Source organism: Giraffa tippelskirchi, chromosome 9, assembly GCF_054371585.1.
Source record: "Giraffa tippelskirchi isolate mGirTip1 chromosome 9, T2T-mGirTip1v1.2.pri, whole genome shotgun sequence".
Taxonomy (NCBI): Eukaryota; Metazoa; Chordata; class Mammalia; order Artiodactyla; family Giraffidae; genus Giraffa; species Giraffa tippelskirchi.
Genome location: NC_137283.1, coordinates 127,754,838 through 127,773,226, shown reverse-complemented (window position 1 = coordinate 127,773,226; position 18,389 = coordinate 127,754,838). Strand labels below are relative to the sequence as shown.

Genomic DNA, 18,389 nt, shown 5'->3' with positions numbered 1-18,389 from the left:
GAAAGTCCCATGTTCTTCCTCAACCACATTTGTTTTCTCTCCTCCTATCTTGCAAGGTAACTACTGCCCTAAAAATTGTGCTTTTCATTCCATATCTCCAATTTTAGGGGGAGGCAAGGAATCAAGAAATGTTTTTCCACAAACACATAACAGTCAATCTTCACATCCTCTAGCCCACATGGTACACTACTGTAGATGTGTTACTTTTGGTCTCATTCTTTTTACACAAATCATAATGCTATAAACAAAGTTGAGCTTCTAGAAATACAGAGAGAGCAAAATTTCCTAAGTTTTGACTCCCTGCTTCCTGCCCACTGTCTCCCAGAGACAATCATTTAAAAGAATGTAGTTCTGTATCCTTCCTTGCTCTTTTGATGTATTTTGATGTATTTACTCCAAAATCACTGCAGATAGTGACTGCAGCCATGAAATTAAAAGACGCTTACTCCTTGGAAGGAAAGTTATGACCAACCTGCTGCTGCTGCTGCTAAGTCGCTTCAGTCGTGTCCGACTCTGCGCGACCCCATAGACGGCAGCCCACCAGGCTCCCCCGTCCCTGAGATTCTCCAGGCAAGAACACTGGAGTGGGTTGCCATTTCCTTCTCCAATGCATGAGAGTGAAAAGTGAAAGTGAAGTCGCTCAGTCGTGTCCGACTCTTAGTGACCCCATGGACTGCAGCCTACCAGGCTCCTCCGTCCATGGGATTTTCCAGGCAAGAGTACTGGAGTGGGGTGCCATTGCCTTATATATGAGCATAATTTGAAATAACTAACATAAATCAGATCACATATACACTTATTAATATATATGTGAAAAATGCCAAAGTAACCATTTTATATATGTAATGAACATTTGATGGGTTTGGCCAGTTTTAACAGGTCAGCATTCAGGAGCCCTAGTGATTATCAGGATCCAGAGGTTCCAAACCTCTGTTTCTGGGTGCTCAGTGACCTGCCCAAGCTCATGTAGCTGACGCAGCAGGACCTAGCCTGAAACCTCTGTGTTTGGCCTCCTGGTCTAGGACTTGTCTCTTGCTTCACTGCTTGAGTTAACAAATGTATTTGTATGTAATTAATGGGCAAAATTTCCTTGTTAGAACTGTTTAGAAGAGAGCCAAAAGTAAAATCCTATAGAAAGTACAGATAAATAGGAATGAAGGCTGCAGCCTTGGCTGTTTCAGTGGTTCCCTACCTGCATAGACTGTAAGTCATAGTGAGGTAGAGGAGGAAGAAAATAGAGGATTTGGGGAGAAAGAGAAGACAATAACTCCTGAGTGAGTTGTCCAAAGCAGTGGAGGGTGGTTCTTCTCTCCCTCTGCTTCCTCCGCTCCATCTCAGAACTCTGCCCATCCTAAAAGAGCGTATGAGTCTCTCCTCACACTCCCCTGAGCCTCCTGCTCCCTCCTTCACTCCTTCACTTTTGTCCACCTTTGGCCCCTTCCTCCATGAAGTTCAAAGGTCGAAGACTTTCAATGGCCATCTTTCACTGAACCAGTTGACTAAGACTAGGGAACTGCCGTGCCTGTTATGTAAGTGTATCCACCTAGAATGTCCATTTTGTTCTTTGATGTGTCCCTAGTGTCTATAAGAGAGCCTCCCACACAGTAGGCATTCTTCAAATAATTGTCAAAGGTTCAAATTTGTTCCAGTCAGCTGAACCCACTCTGTAGCACACCAGATCTCATTTAGAGACTTTGCTAGATTCCAGCATTCTTTAGAGCCTTTGCAGAAACTAATATGTGGAGTGAACCTGAAAGTCACTCAGTCGTGTCCAACTCGTTGCAACCCCATGGACTGTTCAGTCCATGGAATTCTCCAGGCCAGAATACTGGAATGGGTAGCCACTCCCTTCCCTTCTCCAGAGGATCTTCGCAACCCAAGGATCGAACCCAGGTCTCCCACATTGCAGATGGGTGCTTTACCATTTGAGCCACTAAGGAAGCCCACTGTTTAGAATTCCACTGTAGATCTCTTGTTGTCCTTGTTCAGTCGCTCAGTCATGTCCAACTCTTTGAGACCCCATGGACTGCAGCACACCTGGCTTCCCTGTCCTTCACTGTCTCCCAGAGTTTGCCCAAACTCATGTTTATTGAGTCAGTGATGCCATCCAACCATCTCATTCTCTGTGGTCCCTTTTTCCTCCTGCCTTCGATCTTTCGCAGCATCAGGGTCTTTTCCAATGAGCTGGGTCTTCACATCAGGTGGCCAAAGTATTGTTGCTTCATCTTCAGCATCAATCCTTCCAATGAATAGTCAAGGTTGATTTCCTTTAGATACATTATAATCAGAGGCGTATGAATTTGTTCAGCAATGGTTCTCAAAGTGTGGTCCCAGATCCTTTAGTAGGACACTAAGGTCAAAGCTATTTTCTTAAGAATATTAAGACATGATTTGTCTTTTCACTCCATCTCAGGAGTATATAGTGGCATTTTCCAGGGTTTTATGATGTGTGATACCTCAACAGGTTGAAGCAAAATGAAAATCTAGCTTTTCTCCTATTAAGCCAGACAATGAAGGATTTTACAGAAATGTAAAATGATGCCACTTTTCTCATCAAAAGGTTTTTGATTTACAAAAAAATATTTTTCATACAAGGTAAGCTTTTTATTTTAACATTTAATGGATTTATCCAGTATTTCACATGAATTTATAATGCTTGTGAAATGTCTGACTTTAATTTTTGAAACTGTTAGGGTCAATGGATATAGACTATATATATTAAAAAAGTCTCTTTGGGTTTCTTGGTCATTTTAAGAGTGAAAGTGATCTTGAGACCAGAAAGTTTGGCTGTCATAGAATATTGCTCAGATAGAATCAAAATTAAGGCTAAACTCACTTTGTGAAGTAATTTCCTGCTCTCTAGTTCAAGGTGAGTAGCTGTGTTGATATATAGAAATACTTTCTCTAGGGGTTTGGAGCTTTGACCTTATTTCTTCATCTTTGTAGAACTCTGCATTCATATTTTCTGACCTTGGTGGACACCCTAAAGTTAGCAGTAGTCAGTAGGCTGGTGGCTTCACTCCACAGCAAGGAAATCCATGTGTTCCTTCCCTGCTCTGAAAAGTAGTTTTTGATCGTTAACATCTAATCAAAAGCTCATCTTGACCAGCCTGTCTCAGACTGGTGACTCATGTAAACCATGCAGTCATGTCTTCTCCATCTATGGTGAAAGACAAAATCTTTTGGTTTTTAGTGGGTAATCCATCTAACTACTAACATTCAACTCTTACTCTTTTTGGTAGAAAGGCCATGGAGGAACTTATGAGTACTGGTGTCACAGTTGTGAAGGATCAGAAGAAGAGTGTGAACCAACTGATAAAGGAAAAACAACATGAAATGAACATCTACTATTCCATGACTCAGAGGCAGAAGCAAGAAGAGGTTCAGGAAGTGCTTCAAGAAGCAGAGAAAACACATCAGGCCAAACTTGGAAATGTGATGGACAAACTGGTTAACACTCAGGGGGAGCTGCTGTCCATAGCGAAGCAACTGGGAATTATGACGAATTGGAAAGACTTCCTGGAGGAAGAGTTACAGGAAACCAGGGCGGCATTTCAAAAATACATCAATTATACATTTCCAAAGCTCTCGCCAGGACATGCAGATTTTATTCTGCCAGAAAGAAAGAAAACACCTTCCAATCTTATTATTCCGGAGAAGCAAAAAACTCCTGATTAGAAGTCTTCATCTGAAATTTCACTACGAAAGACACAGTTCGAAAGACTAAATAAATTCATTCAAAAACCATGTATGGATCCCCAGTTATGTGCATGGTACTATTGAGCTGTAAGCATTTTGATGGAAAACAAAGATATTCAAAAGCATGTTTCAGGCTACAATGGGCTCCAAGTCTAATGGAGGAGAGATAACAGTGAGGGGTGAAAACTGACTAGGAGGTGGTACTTCCCCGGCAATTTAGTAGTTAAGTCGTCACTTCCAGCACAGGAAGTGTGAGTTCAGTCCCTGGTGGGGGAGCTAAGATCCCAGATGCCTCACAGCTAAAAAACCAAAACATGGAGAAAGAAATGTAACCCACTCCAGTGTTCTTGCCTGGGAAATCCCATGGACAGAGGAGCCTGGCGGGCTACAACCCATGCGATCAAAGAGTCAGACATGACTTAGCAAGTGAACAACAACAGCTTGTCTTAAACCTGTCCCTCTCTATGTCTCCAAATGCCTGCTGCACTGTTTGTACCTTGTCTTCTTAAGCTAAAACCTGAACTTTACCACTTCCCTTTCTCCTTACCCTCTACCAATATTCTTTTCACAGTCACTTTAGCAGTATTTCCCAAATTCTGTCCCTTCTCTTAATTTTCAATGTCACTGCTTTGTCCTAGACTACATAAATGCTTTCCTTATCTAACATAGTGGCCTCCCCAAAGCTCTCCTTACAGCCAGGTCATCTCCAGTCAACCCTGGAACATGCAGTCATATAAATTATATACCTTGTTGCTTAAAAAGTCTGTTTTAGGACTTCCCTGGCAGTTCAGTGGTTAAGACTCCATGCTTCCACTTCAGGGGGTGTGAGTTTGATCCCTGGTTGGGGAACTAAGATGCCACATGCCTTGGAGTCAAAAAACCAAACCATAAAGCAGAAGCAATATTGTAACAAATTCAATAAAGACTTTAAAAAAGGTCCACATCAAAAACAAAAAGCAAACAAAACTGGCTAGGAGGAAAAAAAATTTCATGAAAGTCTAAACAAACTTGTATATCCGGATTTACTCATGTTTCCATCAGACATTTAACTCTTTTAGTATTTGTTGCAGTTAAAAACAAATAAAAGGACATGTTCTTCAAGGATTTCCATTATGGAGAGGTGTGCTGACCTCCAGTATGTCTAGTAACCTAGCCTAGAGATTATTACTTGGTGAACTACAATAGCTTTGTAGGAAAAAAAGCAATGTTTCTCAAGTTCAATAGGATAAAACTTAAGTTCTGGGAACCCTATGTAACATAATTCAGAAACAATTCCCTCATATTTTCCATTTGTGAAAGATAAATATGTCTTTCGAGGTCAGATTCCTTGCCTCAGGAATTGAGGGGGGCGTTCCCCTTATTTTATACCCAAGCCCAGGAGTACTTCGAACTCATCTTCTTTGGTCAAAATGCAGAAAATCATTATGTGCCACAATGCAAACCAACGTATCAACATCTACTAAATTAAAATAGAAGAAAATCCAATCCATAAAGAACTCTCCAAAAAAAAAAAATCTATCCATTTTAATGTAACATCCTTAAATTATTAATTACCAGCCTATACTGGTGGCTTTAAAATTAAATACCTGGAAAGCAGTTTTCAGTAAATTAAAAAGTGCTATTGTCAAGCAAGCCTTAGGTGGACTTGTTTACATTGACTGGTATGGGATTTCCTAATGGTAAAAGCAGCGATTTGTTTACAACTGCATAATGGACTACACTCTCCTAGTGTTTAGCTTCCTGATTCTGCAAAACTATTGCAGTCCGTACCATCGATTGCCTAGGGGCTGGAAACTAGAACATTTACATAGTACTTTACACTGCTTTTTCCAGTACATTCTCCTCACAATACATTCTCCTCACAGCAATCAATGGGATAGACAAGACGGGGGTGGAGGTTATCCCTCTTTTGACAAATGATAAAATGAAAACTACTATGTACTAATAAATTTACATGTGTGAAGCACTTTTTTAAGTTGAAGTATAGTTGATATGCAATGTTGTGTTAGTTTCAGGTGTACAGCAAAGTTCAATTATATATAATACATATATTATTTTTCAGATTATTTTCCATTATAGGTTATTATAAGATATTGAATATAGTTCCCTGCTGCTGCTGCTAAGTTGCTTCAGTCGTGTCTGACTCTGTGCGATCCCATAGACGGCAGCTCACCAGGCTCCCCCATCCCTGGGATTCTCCAGGCAAGAATACTGGAGTGGGGTGCCATTTCCTTCTCCAATGCACGAAAGTGAAAGTGAAGTCGCTCAGTCGTGTCCGACTCTTCTCGACCCCATGGACTGCAGCCTACCAGGCTGCTCCGTCCATGGGATTTTCCAGGCAAGAGTACTGCACTATATGGTAAATCCTTATTGTTTATTTTATATATAGTATGTGTAAATGTCAATCCCATACTCCTAATTTATCCTTCTTCCCACCACTTTCCCCTTTGGTAACCATAAGTTTGTTTTCTGTATGACTCTGTTTCTGTTTTGTATATAGCTTTGTTTGTATTATTTTCAGATTTTACATGTAAGTGATATCATATAATATTTATCTTTCTCTGTCTGGTTACTTCACTCAGTATGTTATTCTCTAGGTCCATCCACATTGCTGCAAATGGCAACTTTTTTATGGCTGAGTAATATTCCAGTGTGTAAATATAAACCAATTGTCTGTTGATGGGCAGCTGGATTGTTTCCATGTCTTGGCTATTGTAAATAATGCTGCAATGAACATTGGGATGCATGTGTGTGTGTGTGTGTGTGTGCATGTGTGTTTTCAAATTAGAGTTTTCATCTTTTCTGGATATGTGCTCAGGAGTGAGATTGCTGGATCATATGGTAGTTCTATTTTTAGTTTTTTAAGGAACTCCTATACTGTTTCCATAATGGCTGCACCAATTTACATTCCCATCAACAGAGAAGCACTTTACAAACATTAATATTTAATCCTCACAATGATTTCTGAAAGTAGTTGTAACTGTACCCAATTTATCAGGAGGGAAACTGAGGCTCAGGGAGATTCAATAACTTTCCCCAGGGCACATAGCTGATGACAGAGTGGGAATTCAGAATATCACAGGGCACAGGCAGATGGCTGCATGAAAGAGACCTGGATCTGGGTTTTTCAGACTTGAATAGATAAGAACAGCAGCTGACACTGGGAAGTGCTAGTGTGTGCCAGACAGGTGTATACAAGTGGAATCATTCATGTTCACGTGGAACCATTAATTCAGGTACAGACAGGTCAAGTCACTTTCTCAGTGCCATACAGTAAGGAAAGGTCATAGCCAGTTTCAAATCCAGAAAGTGAGTCTTTAGCTCATGCCTTTCATCATTATTTTGTTCAGAGATAAAGGCCTTGGTGCCTGGTTGGTTGACTCTCTGGGTGTGTGTCTTTGTGGCATCTATGATGAGGACTGGAAGGATGTGGTGTGTCCTTGTCTGTCATGCATCGTTTTTGTCTCTTCTAGAAGAGAGAGTAAGTTGTACCTAGGATTGTGTCTGAATTATTGGAGTTGCCCAGCAGATTTTCAGCTAAGCACACTCTGTAAAGGAGCAGAAGAAAAGCGTCTTCTGAAGGGGTTCACTTTGTGGCCACAATTAAGGTGTCTCTATTGGCATCAGTGATACAGTGAGTAACATAAAAAGAAAGCAGGCGACTTGTTTTTTGGTTTGGAAAAAGTTTCTCCGGTTGCAACCAGATTAGAATAAATTACATGATCCCTGTTTTTAGTCTTCAGTATTTTCCTTGTTTATACTTCACCCTCAGCTCCCACCCCAATCCCAACTCTTGGCTTCCTTTTGTTTTGTGTTTGCTTGTGCTCAGTCACGTCAACTCCTTGCAACCCCATGGACTGTAGCCCACCAGGCTCCTCTGTCCATGGGATTTTCCAGGCAAGAATCCTGGAGTAGTCGGCCATTTCCTCCTCCAGGGGATCTTCCTGATCCAGAGGTCCAACACGTTTCTCCTGCATTACGGGCAGATTCTTTACCACTGAGCCACCGGGGAAGTTTCCTAAGGATTTTAATTTGGATGCTTCTGAGAAGGGTAGAGTCAGAGATCTTCTTACTATCCTGATCCAGCTTGACCTGCTCACCAGAGGACTCCTCCACCCCATCCCCCCAAAATGCCCCCCAAATGCTAATCAGCCCTCATGTTGTACGGATGATCTCAGGGGGCCCTGTCAGGACAGATTGACCTGATCCCTGACCTCACTTGCCTTTCACCTTGTAGCCTGGAGTCAGCACTAAGCACAGTGGGAGGGGACCTCTTCATTCCTTTTCCTCACTCAGCTCTGCCTGGCCCAAGGCCAAGTTAGAGAAACAGCATCTTTATTCTTATCCAAATCCTTCACTTTGATTTGAACACTTCACACCACAGTTCTTTCTAACTTGAATGTCTCCAAGATGATAGACCCCTGAGAATTAAAGTTCAAAGTGAATGAATAATCTGCCCTACAGAGCAGAAAAAGCTGGGAGTAAACTGAAAATGAGAGTGTCCCTTCTACATTGCCTCTCAGCAGTCTCTTGTTTCTATGGCACTGATAAGGATGATCCTTGTGGATAAAAACAAAGAATGGAAGTATAGCAATGACCACTGATGGAGCATCTGCTGTGTGTGTCAGCTGTTGCACTAAGTTCCTTCTAAACCTTGTCTTAACTGAAATCTCACAGCAATCCTGTAAGATGCCTCCTGTTACCTCTGATTTGAAAATTAGGAAACTGAGACTCAAAGAAGTAAAATCGATTGCTGAAAAATCACAGAATTGTTTGACTGCAAACCCATGTGTGTTCTGCAACTACAGCACATCAGCCTAATTTAGTGCCTGTGCAAACACTGAGGAGGTGTCAGGGGTGCCCTGCTTTCAAAATATATTGGAATTGTAGTGGGCAAGTCTAAATTACTATGCAGAACACTTACTCTTCCAGTGGACATGGGCCGAGAGTCAAGAATTGATCAACCTTCCCTGAATGTGCTTGCGGAGCCCTCCTGATGTGGAGCCCAGGGAGGAATTTATGTAGGGGCATAGCCTGGAGCGCCCCCTCCTCACACCAGCATCAAGAAGCGCAGGTTCCCCTCAGGGTTCTGGAGAGAGATCAGCTGCCTGATGCTCAAAGGTGAGAATCTCAATGTCAAGTGAAAATTGAAAGTGAGAGATGTCTTTGAAATCTCAGTGGAACACTTACTCAAGTTTTCTGGCAAAACCTGATTGAAACTAAATCAGGCTATTTTCAAAAAGCAAGATTCCCTGAGTGAACCAATTTTTAGTGTAACTTGTCTTGAGAACACTTAGTAACCCTCCTGGTACCAATTACTCCTGAGTACGGTGCCTGGAGAGGCCGCTCTAGACCTTTGGTACTAAGCCCCACATAAGTTATTAAGGCTGGTAGGATCCTACTTCCCTGACCAAGGATGGAACCCCTTCTCCCCATGCAGTGGAAGCTCTGAGTCTTAACCACCAGACTGTCAGGGAATTCCCTAGAGAGTTACTTTTAAAAGCGCATAAAGAGCATTTTTCTTTATTGTCTTAGATGCTCCCTGTACAGTAGGAGTCTATATGGTTCCTATAGTTTTTTTTTTTCTTAAAAAAACTTTTTATTTTGCATTGGGGTATATCCAGTTAACAATGTTGTGATAATTTTAGGTGAACAGCAAGGGAACTCAGCCATCCATGTACATGCATTCATTCTCCCCTAAACTCCCCTCCCATCCAGACTGCCACATAACATTGAGCAGAGTTCCCTGTGCTGTATAGCAGTTCCTTGTCAGTTATCCTTTTTTTTTTTTTTTTACTTTTTTATTTAATAATCTTATTTATTTATTTTTGGTGTACTGGATCTTTATTGCTGCTCAGGCTATTCTCTAGTTGTAGTGCGCAGGCTTCTCATTGCAGTGGCTTCTCTTGTTGCCAGGCACAGGCTCTAAGGTGTACAGGTTTTAGTAGCTGCAGCTCCCGGGCCGGAATCTAGAGCACAGGCTTAACAGTTGCAGTACATGGGCTTAGTTGCTCCGTGGCACATGGGACCTTCCCAGATCAGGCATCAAACCCGTGCCTCCTGCATTGGCAAGTGGATTCTTTACCACTGAGCCCCCAGGGAAGCCCTGGTTATCCATTTTAAATATAGCAGTGTGTACATGTCCATCCCCAACTCCTTATCTCCTCCCCTCCCCTTCCCCCTGCCACACCTTGGCAACCATAAGCTCATTCTCAAAGTCTGTAAGTCTGTTTCTGTGTTGTTGTTTATTTTATTCTCTCTCTTTTAAAACAAGTTTTATTTATTTATTTATTGGCTGCATCCTGTGGCACGTGGGATCTTAGCTCCTAGATCAGATATCGAACGCACACCCCCTGCATTGGAAGCAGTAGTCTTAACCATTGGACCACTGGGGAAGTCCAGCTTCCATGGTTTCTGGAGGCCATCTGGAAACTTAATATGAAGACCCTTAGAAATTACTGTAGTTTAATTTTCTAGAAATCATTCCACCAAGACAAGAACCTAGTTTTTAGAGACAATAACCCTGTGGGCTGGGAAACAGGTGCCTAGCATCCCTAGGAGAGATGAAGAGGCTACCCATGCCCATAACAGTCACAAAGCACTGGGGTCAGACTATATATTAATCCCTGGACTTTTGTGTGATCAAGAAGTCACTCTGATATTGCCTTTCTCTAACTTTGATTTCCATTTGACCTATTAAATCCTGCATAGCCTAGCTTTGGGGGCCTTATTTCCACTGAAGCCATAGTAGAATAGTAGACACTATTTGGCACAACTCCGGTTTGTTTACAGAATAGAGGATTTTGACATTCTGCTACCTCTAATAAGCTCTCCTTTCTGCTTGACTGCTTGGCTGAAATCACTGAGAAGAGAAAAGAAGAAACCATTGGCATTTGCTGTCCAGTTATCAGAAGTCCAGCCATGCATGAGTGCTTCACCTGTATTATTCAACTTCTGCCTCACAATAACCAGGTAAAGAAATTTAAGCACATTGAGGTTGGGTATTCTGCATCAAGTCACTCCATTTGAAAAGTGTAAATGCATTCACCTCTTGCCATCTGATTCCAAATAGCAGGATTGAAAACAAATGGTTTTACTCTAGTTAGTTCTAAATAGAAACATTTTAATATTGACTTGAACAAAGTTCAAATTTTTCTTTAATACATAGCAACTGCATGCCAGGTCTTAAAACTGGCAGGGATCCAAGTTCATTGGTCTGCCTTTCCCTATTTGTAACCATATGTGATACTGTTTCTCATAGCACTCTTTCCATCTCACCTGCTTTGGGTGTCTATTTCCTACCACTGAACTTTAAAATTCACTAGACTCTCTCTGCTGAGGACCCATAGCAAACTCCAGGGCCACACAGTGTCCTTGACATATCACTCTATGCACAAGTATTTTTCATCTCCTCACTGTACCCCTCTCCACTCAGTGTTCCCAAGAAGGGTTATTTCTATTATTGGTCCATTTGAAGGATTATCATTTAATTACATAATAGAATATATCCACAAAGTTGTGCATTTCAACTAGAAACCTACTTATCTCTAGAAGCTCTACAATCTGTTTTAAAGAATCTACATCTTTAGAAAGCATAGAGATGAATGGGATATTAGTGATTGATTTTGTTTATTCAACATGCAGTAGGGAGCAACCTACTCTATCAGGTACTGTGTTAGATGCTCAGGTTCTTGGTATAAGAAGTAAGGGTGGTCCTTAGTCTTAGAGAAATCAGCTAAGCAGGTACAAGGATAGTGAGTCCATGTGTTATAACATTGTTGAGGGCTGGAGAAGTAGCAATAATGTGCTCACAGCTCACTTCCTAACTCATGTCATGCTGTACTGCCAAGGGGTTAATATCTACCATCAGTAGCCTTCTAGCCAAACTGGTAGACTTGCTTTGTGCTAAGTCCTGTCCACAATAGTGACAAAATGGCTTGATTTTTAAATGTTCAGATTCTTAGAAAAGTTCAATCTTCCAAGACTGAACCAGGAAGAAATAGCAATTATGAACAACCCGATTACAAGCACTGAAATTGAAGCTGTGATCAAAAATCTCCCAAAAAACAAAAGCCCAGGACCAGATGGCTTCACAGGAGAGTTCTATCAAACATTTAGAGAAGAGCTAATGCCTATCCTTCTAAAACTCTTTCGAAAAATTGCAGAGGAAAGAACACTTCCAAATTCATTCTACGAGGCCACCATCACCCTGATACCAAAATCAGACAAAGACAACACAACAAAAGAAAGCTATAGGCCAATATCACTGATGAACATAGATGCAAAAATTCTCAACAAACTTTTAGCAAGCAGAATTCAGCAACACATCAAAAAACTCACACACCGTGATCCAGTTGGGTTTATTCCAGGGATGCAAGGATTCTTCTATATATGGAAATCAGTCAATGTGATACACCATTTTAACAAATTGAAAGATAAAAACCATATGATCATCTCAATAGATGCAGAAAAAGCCTTTGACAAAATTCAGCACCTATTTATGATTAAAACTCTTTAAAAAAATGGGCAAAGAAGGAACCTACCTCAACATAGTAAAGGCCATATATGATAAGCCTATAGCAAACATTATTCTCAATGGTGAAAAACTGAAAGCATTCCTCCTAAGATCAGGAACAAGAGAAGGGTGTCCACTTTCACCACTATTATTCAACATAGTTCTGGAAGTTCTAGCTTCAGCAATCAGAGAAGAAAAAGAAATAAAAGGAATCCAGATTGGAAAACAAGAAGTAAAGCTTTCACTATTTGCAGATGACATGATACTGTACATAGAAAACCCTAAAGATAGTATCAGAAAACTACTAGGGATAATCAGTGAATTTAGCAAAGTTGCAGGATACAAAATCAATACACGGAAATCACTTGCATTTCTATATACTAACAATGAGAAATCAGAAAGAGTAATTAAAGAATCAATCCCATTCACCATTGCAACAAAAAGAATTAAATATCTAGGAATAAACTTACCTAAGGAGATGAAAGAACTGTACACAGAAAATTATAAGACAATAATGAAAGAAATCAAAGATGACATAAACAGATGGAGGGATATTCCATGTTCCTGAGTAGGAAGAATCAATATTGTGAAAATGACTATACTACTGAATGCAATCTACAGAATCAGTGTGATCCCTATCAAATTACCAATGGCATTTTTCACAGAACTAAAACAAAAAATTTCACAATTCATATGGAAACACAAAAGACCCCGAATAGCCAAAACAGTCTTGAGAAAGAAGATTGGAGCTGGAGGAATCAAGCTTCCTGACTTCAGGTTATACTACAGAGCTCCAGTTATCAAGACAGTATGATACTGGCACAAAAGCAGAAATATAGACCAGTGGAACAAGATAGAAAGCCCAGAAATAAACCAATGCACCTATGGGTACCGTATTTTTGACAAAGGAGGCAAGAATATACAATGGGGCAAAGACAGCCTCTGCAATAAATGGTGCTGGGAAAACTGGACAGTTACATGTAAAAGAATGAAATTAGAACACATTCTAACACCATACACAAAGATAAACTCAAAATGGATTAAAGACCTAAATGTAAGACCAGAAACTATAAAACTCTTAGAGGCAGAACACTCAATGACATAAATCAAAGCAAGATCCTCTATGACCCACCTCCTAGAGTAATGGAAATAAAAACAAAAGTAAACAAGTGGGACCTGATTAAACTTAAAAGCTTGTGCACAGCAAAGGAAACTATAAGCAAAGTGAAAAAAAACCCCTCAGAATGGGAGAAAATAATAGCAAATTTTTGAAATTTTGAAAGAACTGACAAAGGATTAATTTCCAAAATATACTAGCAGCTCATATAACTCAATACCAGGAAAACAAACAACCCAATCAAAAAGTGGGAAAAAGACCTAAACAGACATTTCTCCAAAGAAGACATACAGATGGCTGACAAACACATGAAAAGATACTCAACATCACTCATTATTAGAGAAATGCAAATCAAAACTACAGTGAGGTATCACCTCACACCAGTCAGAATGGCTTCACCAAAAAGTCTACAAAAAATAAATGCTGGAGAGGGTGTGGAGAAAAGGGAACACTCTTGCACTGTTGGTGGGAATGTAAATTGATACAGCCACTATGGAAGATAGTATGGAGATTCCTTAAAAGACAAGGAATACAACCACCATATGACCCAGTAATTCTACTCTTAGGCATATACCCTGAGGAAACCAAAATTGAAAGAGACACATGTATTCTATTGTTCATTGCAGCACTATTTACAATAGCTAGAACGTGGAAGCAACCTAGATGTCCACGGACATATGAATGGATAAAGAAGTTGTGGTATATATACACAATGGAATATTACTCAGCCATAAAAAGGAATGCATTTGAGTCAGTTCTAATGAGGTGGATGAACCTAGAACCTATTATACAGAGTGAAGTGAGTCAGAAAGAGAAAAATAAATACTGTATTCTAACATATATATATATACAGAATCTAGAAAAATTGTACTGAAGAATTTATTTACAGGGCAACAGTGGAGAAACACATAGAGAATAGATTTATGGACATGGGGAGAAGGGAGGAGAGGGTGAGATGTATGGAAAGAATAACATGGAAACTCACATTACCTTATGTAAAATAGATAGCCAATGGGAATTTGCTGTATGGCTCAGGAAATTCAAACAGGGGCTCTGTATCAACCTAGAGGGGTGGGATGGGGAGGAAGATGGGAGGGAGTTCCAAAAGGGAGGGGATATATGTATACCTATGGCTGATGCATGTTGAGGTTTGACAGAAAACAGCAAAATTCTGTAAAGCAATTATCCTTCAATAAAAAATTAATTAATTAAAAAAACAGAATAGTTCTCCTTCATTCTTTCTTTAAAAATTTTTATTTTATATTGGGGTATAACTGATTAAACGCCAATATACACCAGAGATCAAATTGCCAACATCTGTTGGATCATAGAAAAAGCAAGAGTTCCAGAAAAACATTTACTTCTGCTTTATTGACTATGCCAAAGCCTTTCACTGTGTGGATCACAACAAACTGTGGAACATTCTTAAAGAGACAGGAGTAACAGACCACCTGACCTGCCTACTGAGAAATCTGTATGCGGGTCAAGAAGCAACAGTTAGAACTGGACATGGAAAAACAGAGTGGTTCCAAATCAGGAAAGGAGTACGTCAAGGCTGTATACTGTCACCCTACTTATTTAACTTATATGCAGAGTACATCATGAGGAATGCTGGACTGGATAAAGCACAAGCTGGAATTAAGATTGCTGGGACAAATATCAATAATCTCAGATACACAGATGGCACCACATTTATGGCAGAAAGCAAAGAAGATCTAAAGAGCCTCTTAATGAAAATGAAAGAAAAGAGTGAAAAAGTTGGCTTAAAACTCAGCACTCAGAAAACGAAGAACATGGCATCTGGTCCCATCACTTCATGTCAAGTAGATGGGGAAACAATGGAAACAGTGATAGACTTTATTTTTGGGGACTCCAGAATTACTGCAGATGGTGACTGCAGCCATGAAATTAAAAGAGGCTTGTTCCTTGGAAGAAAAGCTATGACCAACCTAGACAGCATATTAAAAAGCAGAGACATTACGTTGCCAAAGGTCCGTCTAGTCAAAGCTATAATTTTTCCAATATTCATGTATGGATGTGAGAGTTGGACCTTAAAGAAAGCTGAGCACCGAAGAATTGATGCTTTTGAACCATGGTGTTGGAGAAGACTCTTGAGAGTTTCTTGGACTGCAAGGAGATCCAACCAGTCCATCCTAAAGGAAATCAGTCCTGAATATTCATCGGAAGGACAGATGCTGAAGCTGAAACTCCAATACCTTGGCCACCTGATTCGAAGAACTGACTTATTTGAAAAGACCCTGATGCTGGGAGGAGGCCTTACAGATAGCTGGGAAGAGAAGAGAAGCGAAAAGCAACGGCGATAAGGAAAGATTCCCATCTGAATGCAGAGTTCCAAAGAATAGCAAGGAGAGATAGGAAAGCCTTCCTCAGCGATCAATGCAAAGAAATAGGGGAAAACAACAGAATGGGAAAGACTAGAGATCTCTTCAAGAAAATTAGAGATACCAAAAGAACATTTCATGCAAAGATAGGCTCGATAAAGGACAGAAATGGTATGGACCTAACAGAAGCAGAAGATATTAAGAAGAGGTGGCAAGAATACACAGAAGAACTGTACAAAAAATATCTTCACGACCCAGATAATCACGATAGTGTGATCACTCACCTAGAGCCAGACATCCTGGAATGTGAAGTCAAGTGGGCCTTAGAAAGCATCACTACGAACAAAGGTAGTGGAGGTGATGGAATTCCAGTTGAGCTATTTCAAATCCTGAAAGATGATGCTGTGAAAGTGCTGCACTCGATATGCCAGCAAATTTGGAAAACTCAGCAGTGGCCACAGGACTGGAAAAGGTCAGTTTTTGTTCCAATCCCAAAGAAAGGCAATGCCAAAGAATGCTCAAACTACCACACAATTGCACTCATCTCACATGCTAGTAAAGTAATGCTCAAAATTCTCCAAGCCAGGCTTCAGCAATACGTGAACCGTGAGCTTCCAGATGTTCAAGCTGGTTTTAGAAAAGGCAGAGGAACCAGAGATCAAATTGCCAATATCCGCCGGATCATTGAAAAAGCAAGAGTTCCAGAAAAACATCTATTTCTGCTTTATTGACTATGCCAAAGCCTTTGACTGTGTGGATCACAATAAACTGTGGAAAATTCTGAAAGAGATGGGAATACCAGACCATCTGACCTGTCTCTTGAGAAACCTGTATGCAGGTCAGGAAGCAACAGTTAGAACTGGACATGGAACAACAGACTGGTTCCAAATAGGAAAAGGAGTACGTCAAGGCTGTATATTGTCACCCTGCTTATTTAACTTATATGCAGAGTACATCATGAGAAACACTGGGCTGGAAGAAACACAAGCTGGAATCAAGATTGCCAGGAGAAATATCAATAACCTCAGATATGCAGATGACACCACCCTTATGGCAGAAAGTGAAGAAGAAGTAAAGAGCCTCTTGATGAAAGTGAGAGAGGAGAGTGAAAAAGTTGGCTTAAAGCTCAACATTCAGAAAACTAAGATCATGGCATCTGGTCCCATCACTTCATGGCAAATAGATGGGGAAACAGTGGAAACAGTGTCAGACTTTATTTTTTTGGGCTCCAAAATCACTGCTGGTGGTGATTGCAGCCATGAAATTAAAAGACGCTTACTCCTTGGAAGGAAAGTTATGGCCAACCTAGATTGCATATTTAAAAGCAGAGATATTACTTTGCCAACGAAGGTCTGTCTAGTCAAGGCTATGGTTTTTCCAGTGGTCATGTATGGATGTGAGAGTTGGACGGTGAAGAAAGCTGAGCACCGCAGAATTGATGCTTTTGAACTGTGGTGTTGGAGAAGACTCTTGAGAGTCCCTTGGACTGCAAGGGGATCCAATCAATCCATCCTAAAGGAAGTCAATCCTGGGTGTTCGTTGGAAGGACTGATGTTGAAGCTGAAACTCCAATACTTTGGCCACCTCATGCGAAGAGTTGACTCATTGGAAAAGACCTTAATGCTGGGTAGGATTGAGGGCAGTAGGAGAAGGGGACGACAGAGGATGAGATGGCTGGATGGCATCACCGACTCGATGGACATGGGTTTGGGTAGACTCCGGGAGTTGGTGATGGACAGAGAGGCCTGGCGTGCTTCAATTCATGGGTCGCAAAGAGTCGGACACCACTGAGTGACTGAACTGAAGTGAACTGAACTGATGCTGGGAAAGATTGAAGGTGGGAAGAGAAGAGGACGACAGAGGATGGATGGTTGAATGGCATCACGACTCGATGGACATGAGTTTGAGTAAGCTCCAGGAGTTGGTGATGGACAGGGAAGCCTGGCGTGCTGCAGTCCGTGGGGCTGCAAAGCTTTGGACACGACTGAGCAACTGAACTGAACTGATAACTGGTTGACAATGTTGTGATTCTCTTTCCTCTTCTCCTCCATCCTATGTGCGGGTGAGTTCTCTCCTCACCATGTCTTCTCACAAGACTTTCAGGATCAAGTGATTCCTGGCCAAGAAACAAAAGCAGAATCGTCCCATTCCTCAATGGATTTGAATGAAAACTGGCAATAAGATCAGGTACAACACCAAGAGAAGACACTGGAGAAGAACTAAGCTGGGTCTATAAGAAGCCTCACATAAACAGTGGCACACATGTTAAGATCACTTTTTTAAGCAGCCAACTCACAGTGAGAACATCACTACTATAATGCTTGGCTCCTGATGTTTCTTATTTCCTCACTATCAGTCTGAGACTCAATGATAAATATGAAACATTGGAACTGTTAAAAAAAAATGTTGTGATAGTTTCAGGTGAACAGTGAAGGGAATCAGCCATATATATACATGTATCCATTCTCCCCCAAACTCCCCTCCCATCTAGGCTGAGAAATGGCTTGATTTAAATTTTGTTTTCAGCAAAGTGGAGTCTACAACTTCGAAGTTAAATTTTCCTAGCTCTCACATAGTTTTGTTCATCTCGAGATGGTCAGTTGGCCAAGAGAAGATGGTTGTTTCCTTCACTGGTTCAGGCCGACAGATTCTTACTTAAACAAATACCATCTCTGGTTCTTCAGAATACAAGGGAATTCCAGCATCTCTGGGAGAG

General features: G+C 40.8%; 1 protein-coding gene and 1 pseudogene across 1 annotated transcript in view; both read left to right on the top strand.

Annotated features, from left to right (window-relative positions):
* C9H6orf163 (chromosome 9 C6orf163 homolog) overlaps positions 1-3,747 on the top strand; it is a 32,308-nt gene extending 28,561 nt beyond the window's left edge. The window contains exon 6 of the mRNA XM_081528624.1: positions 3,243-3,747. Coding sequence (XP_081384750.1) covers positions 3,243-3,678 — 436 coding nt within the window. The 3' untranslated portion in view covers positions 3,679-3,747. The remainder of the gene's footprint in view (positions 1-3,242) is intronic.
* A 14,006-nt stretch (positions 3,748-17,753) lies between these two features.
* Positions 17,754-17,909, top strand: LOC145521005 (large ribosomal subunit protein eL39-like; annotated as a pseudogene).
* The last annotated feature ends 480 nt before the right edge of the window (positions 17,910-18,389 follow it).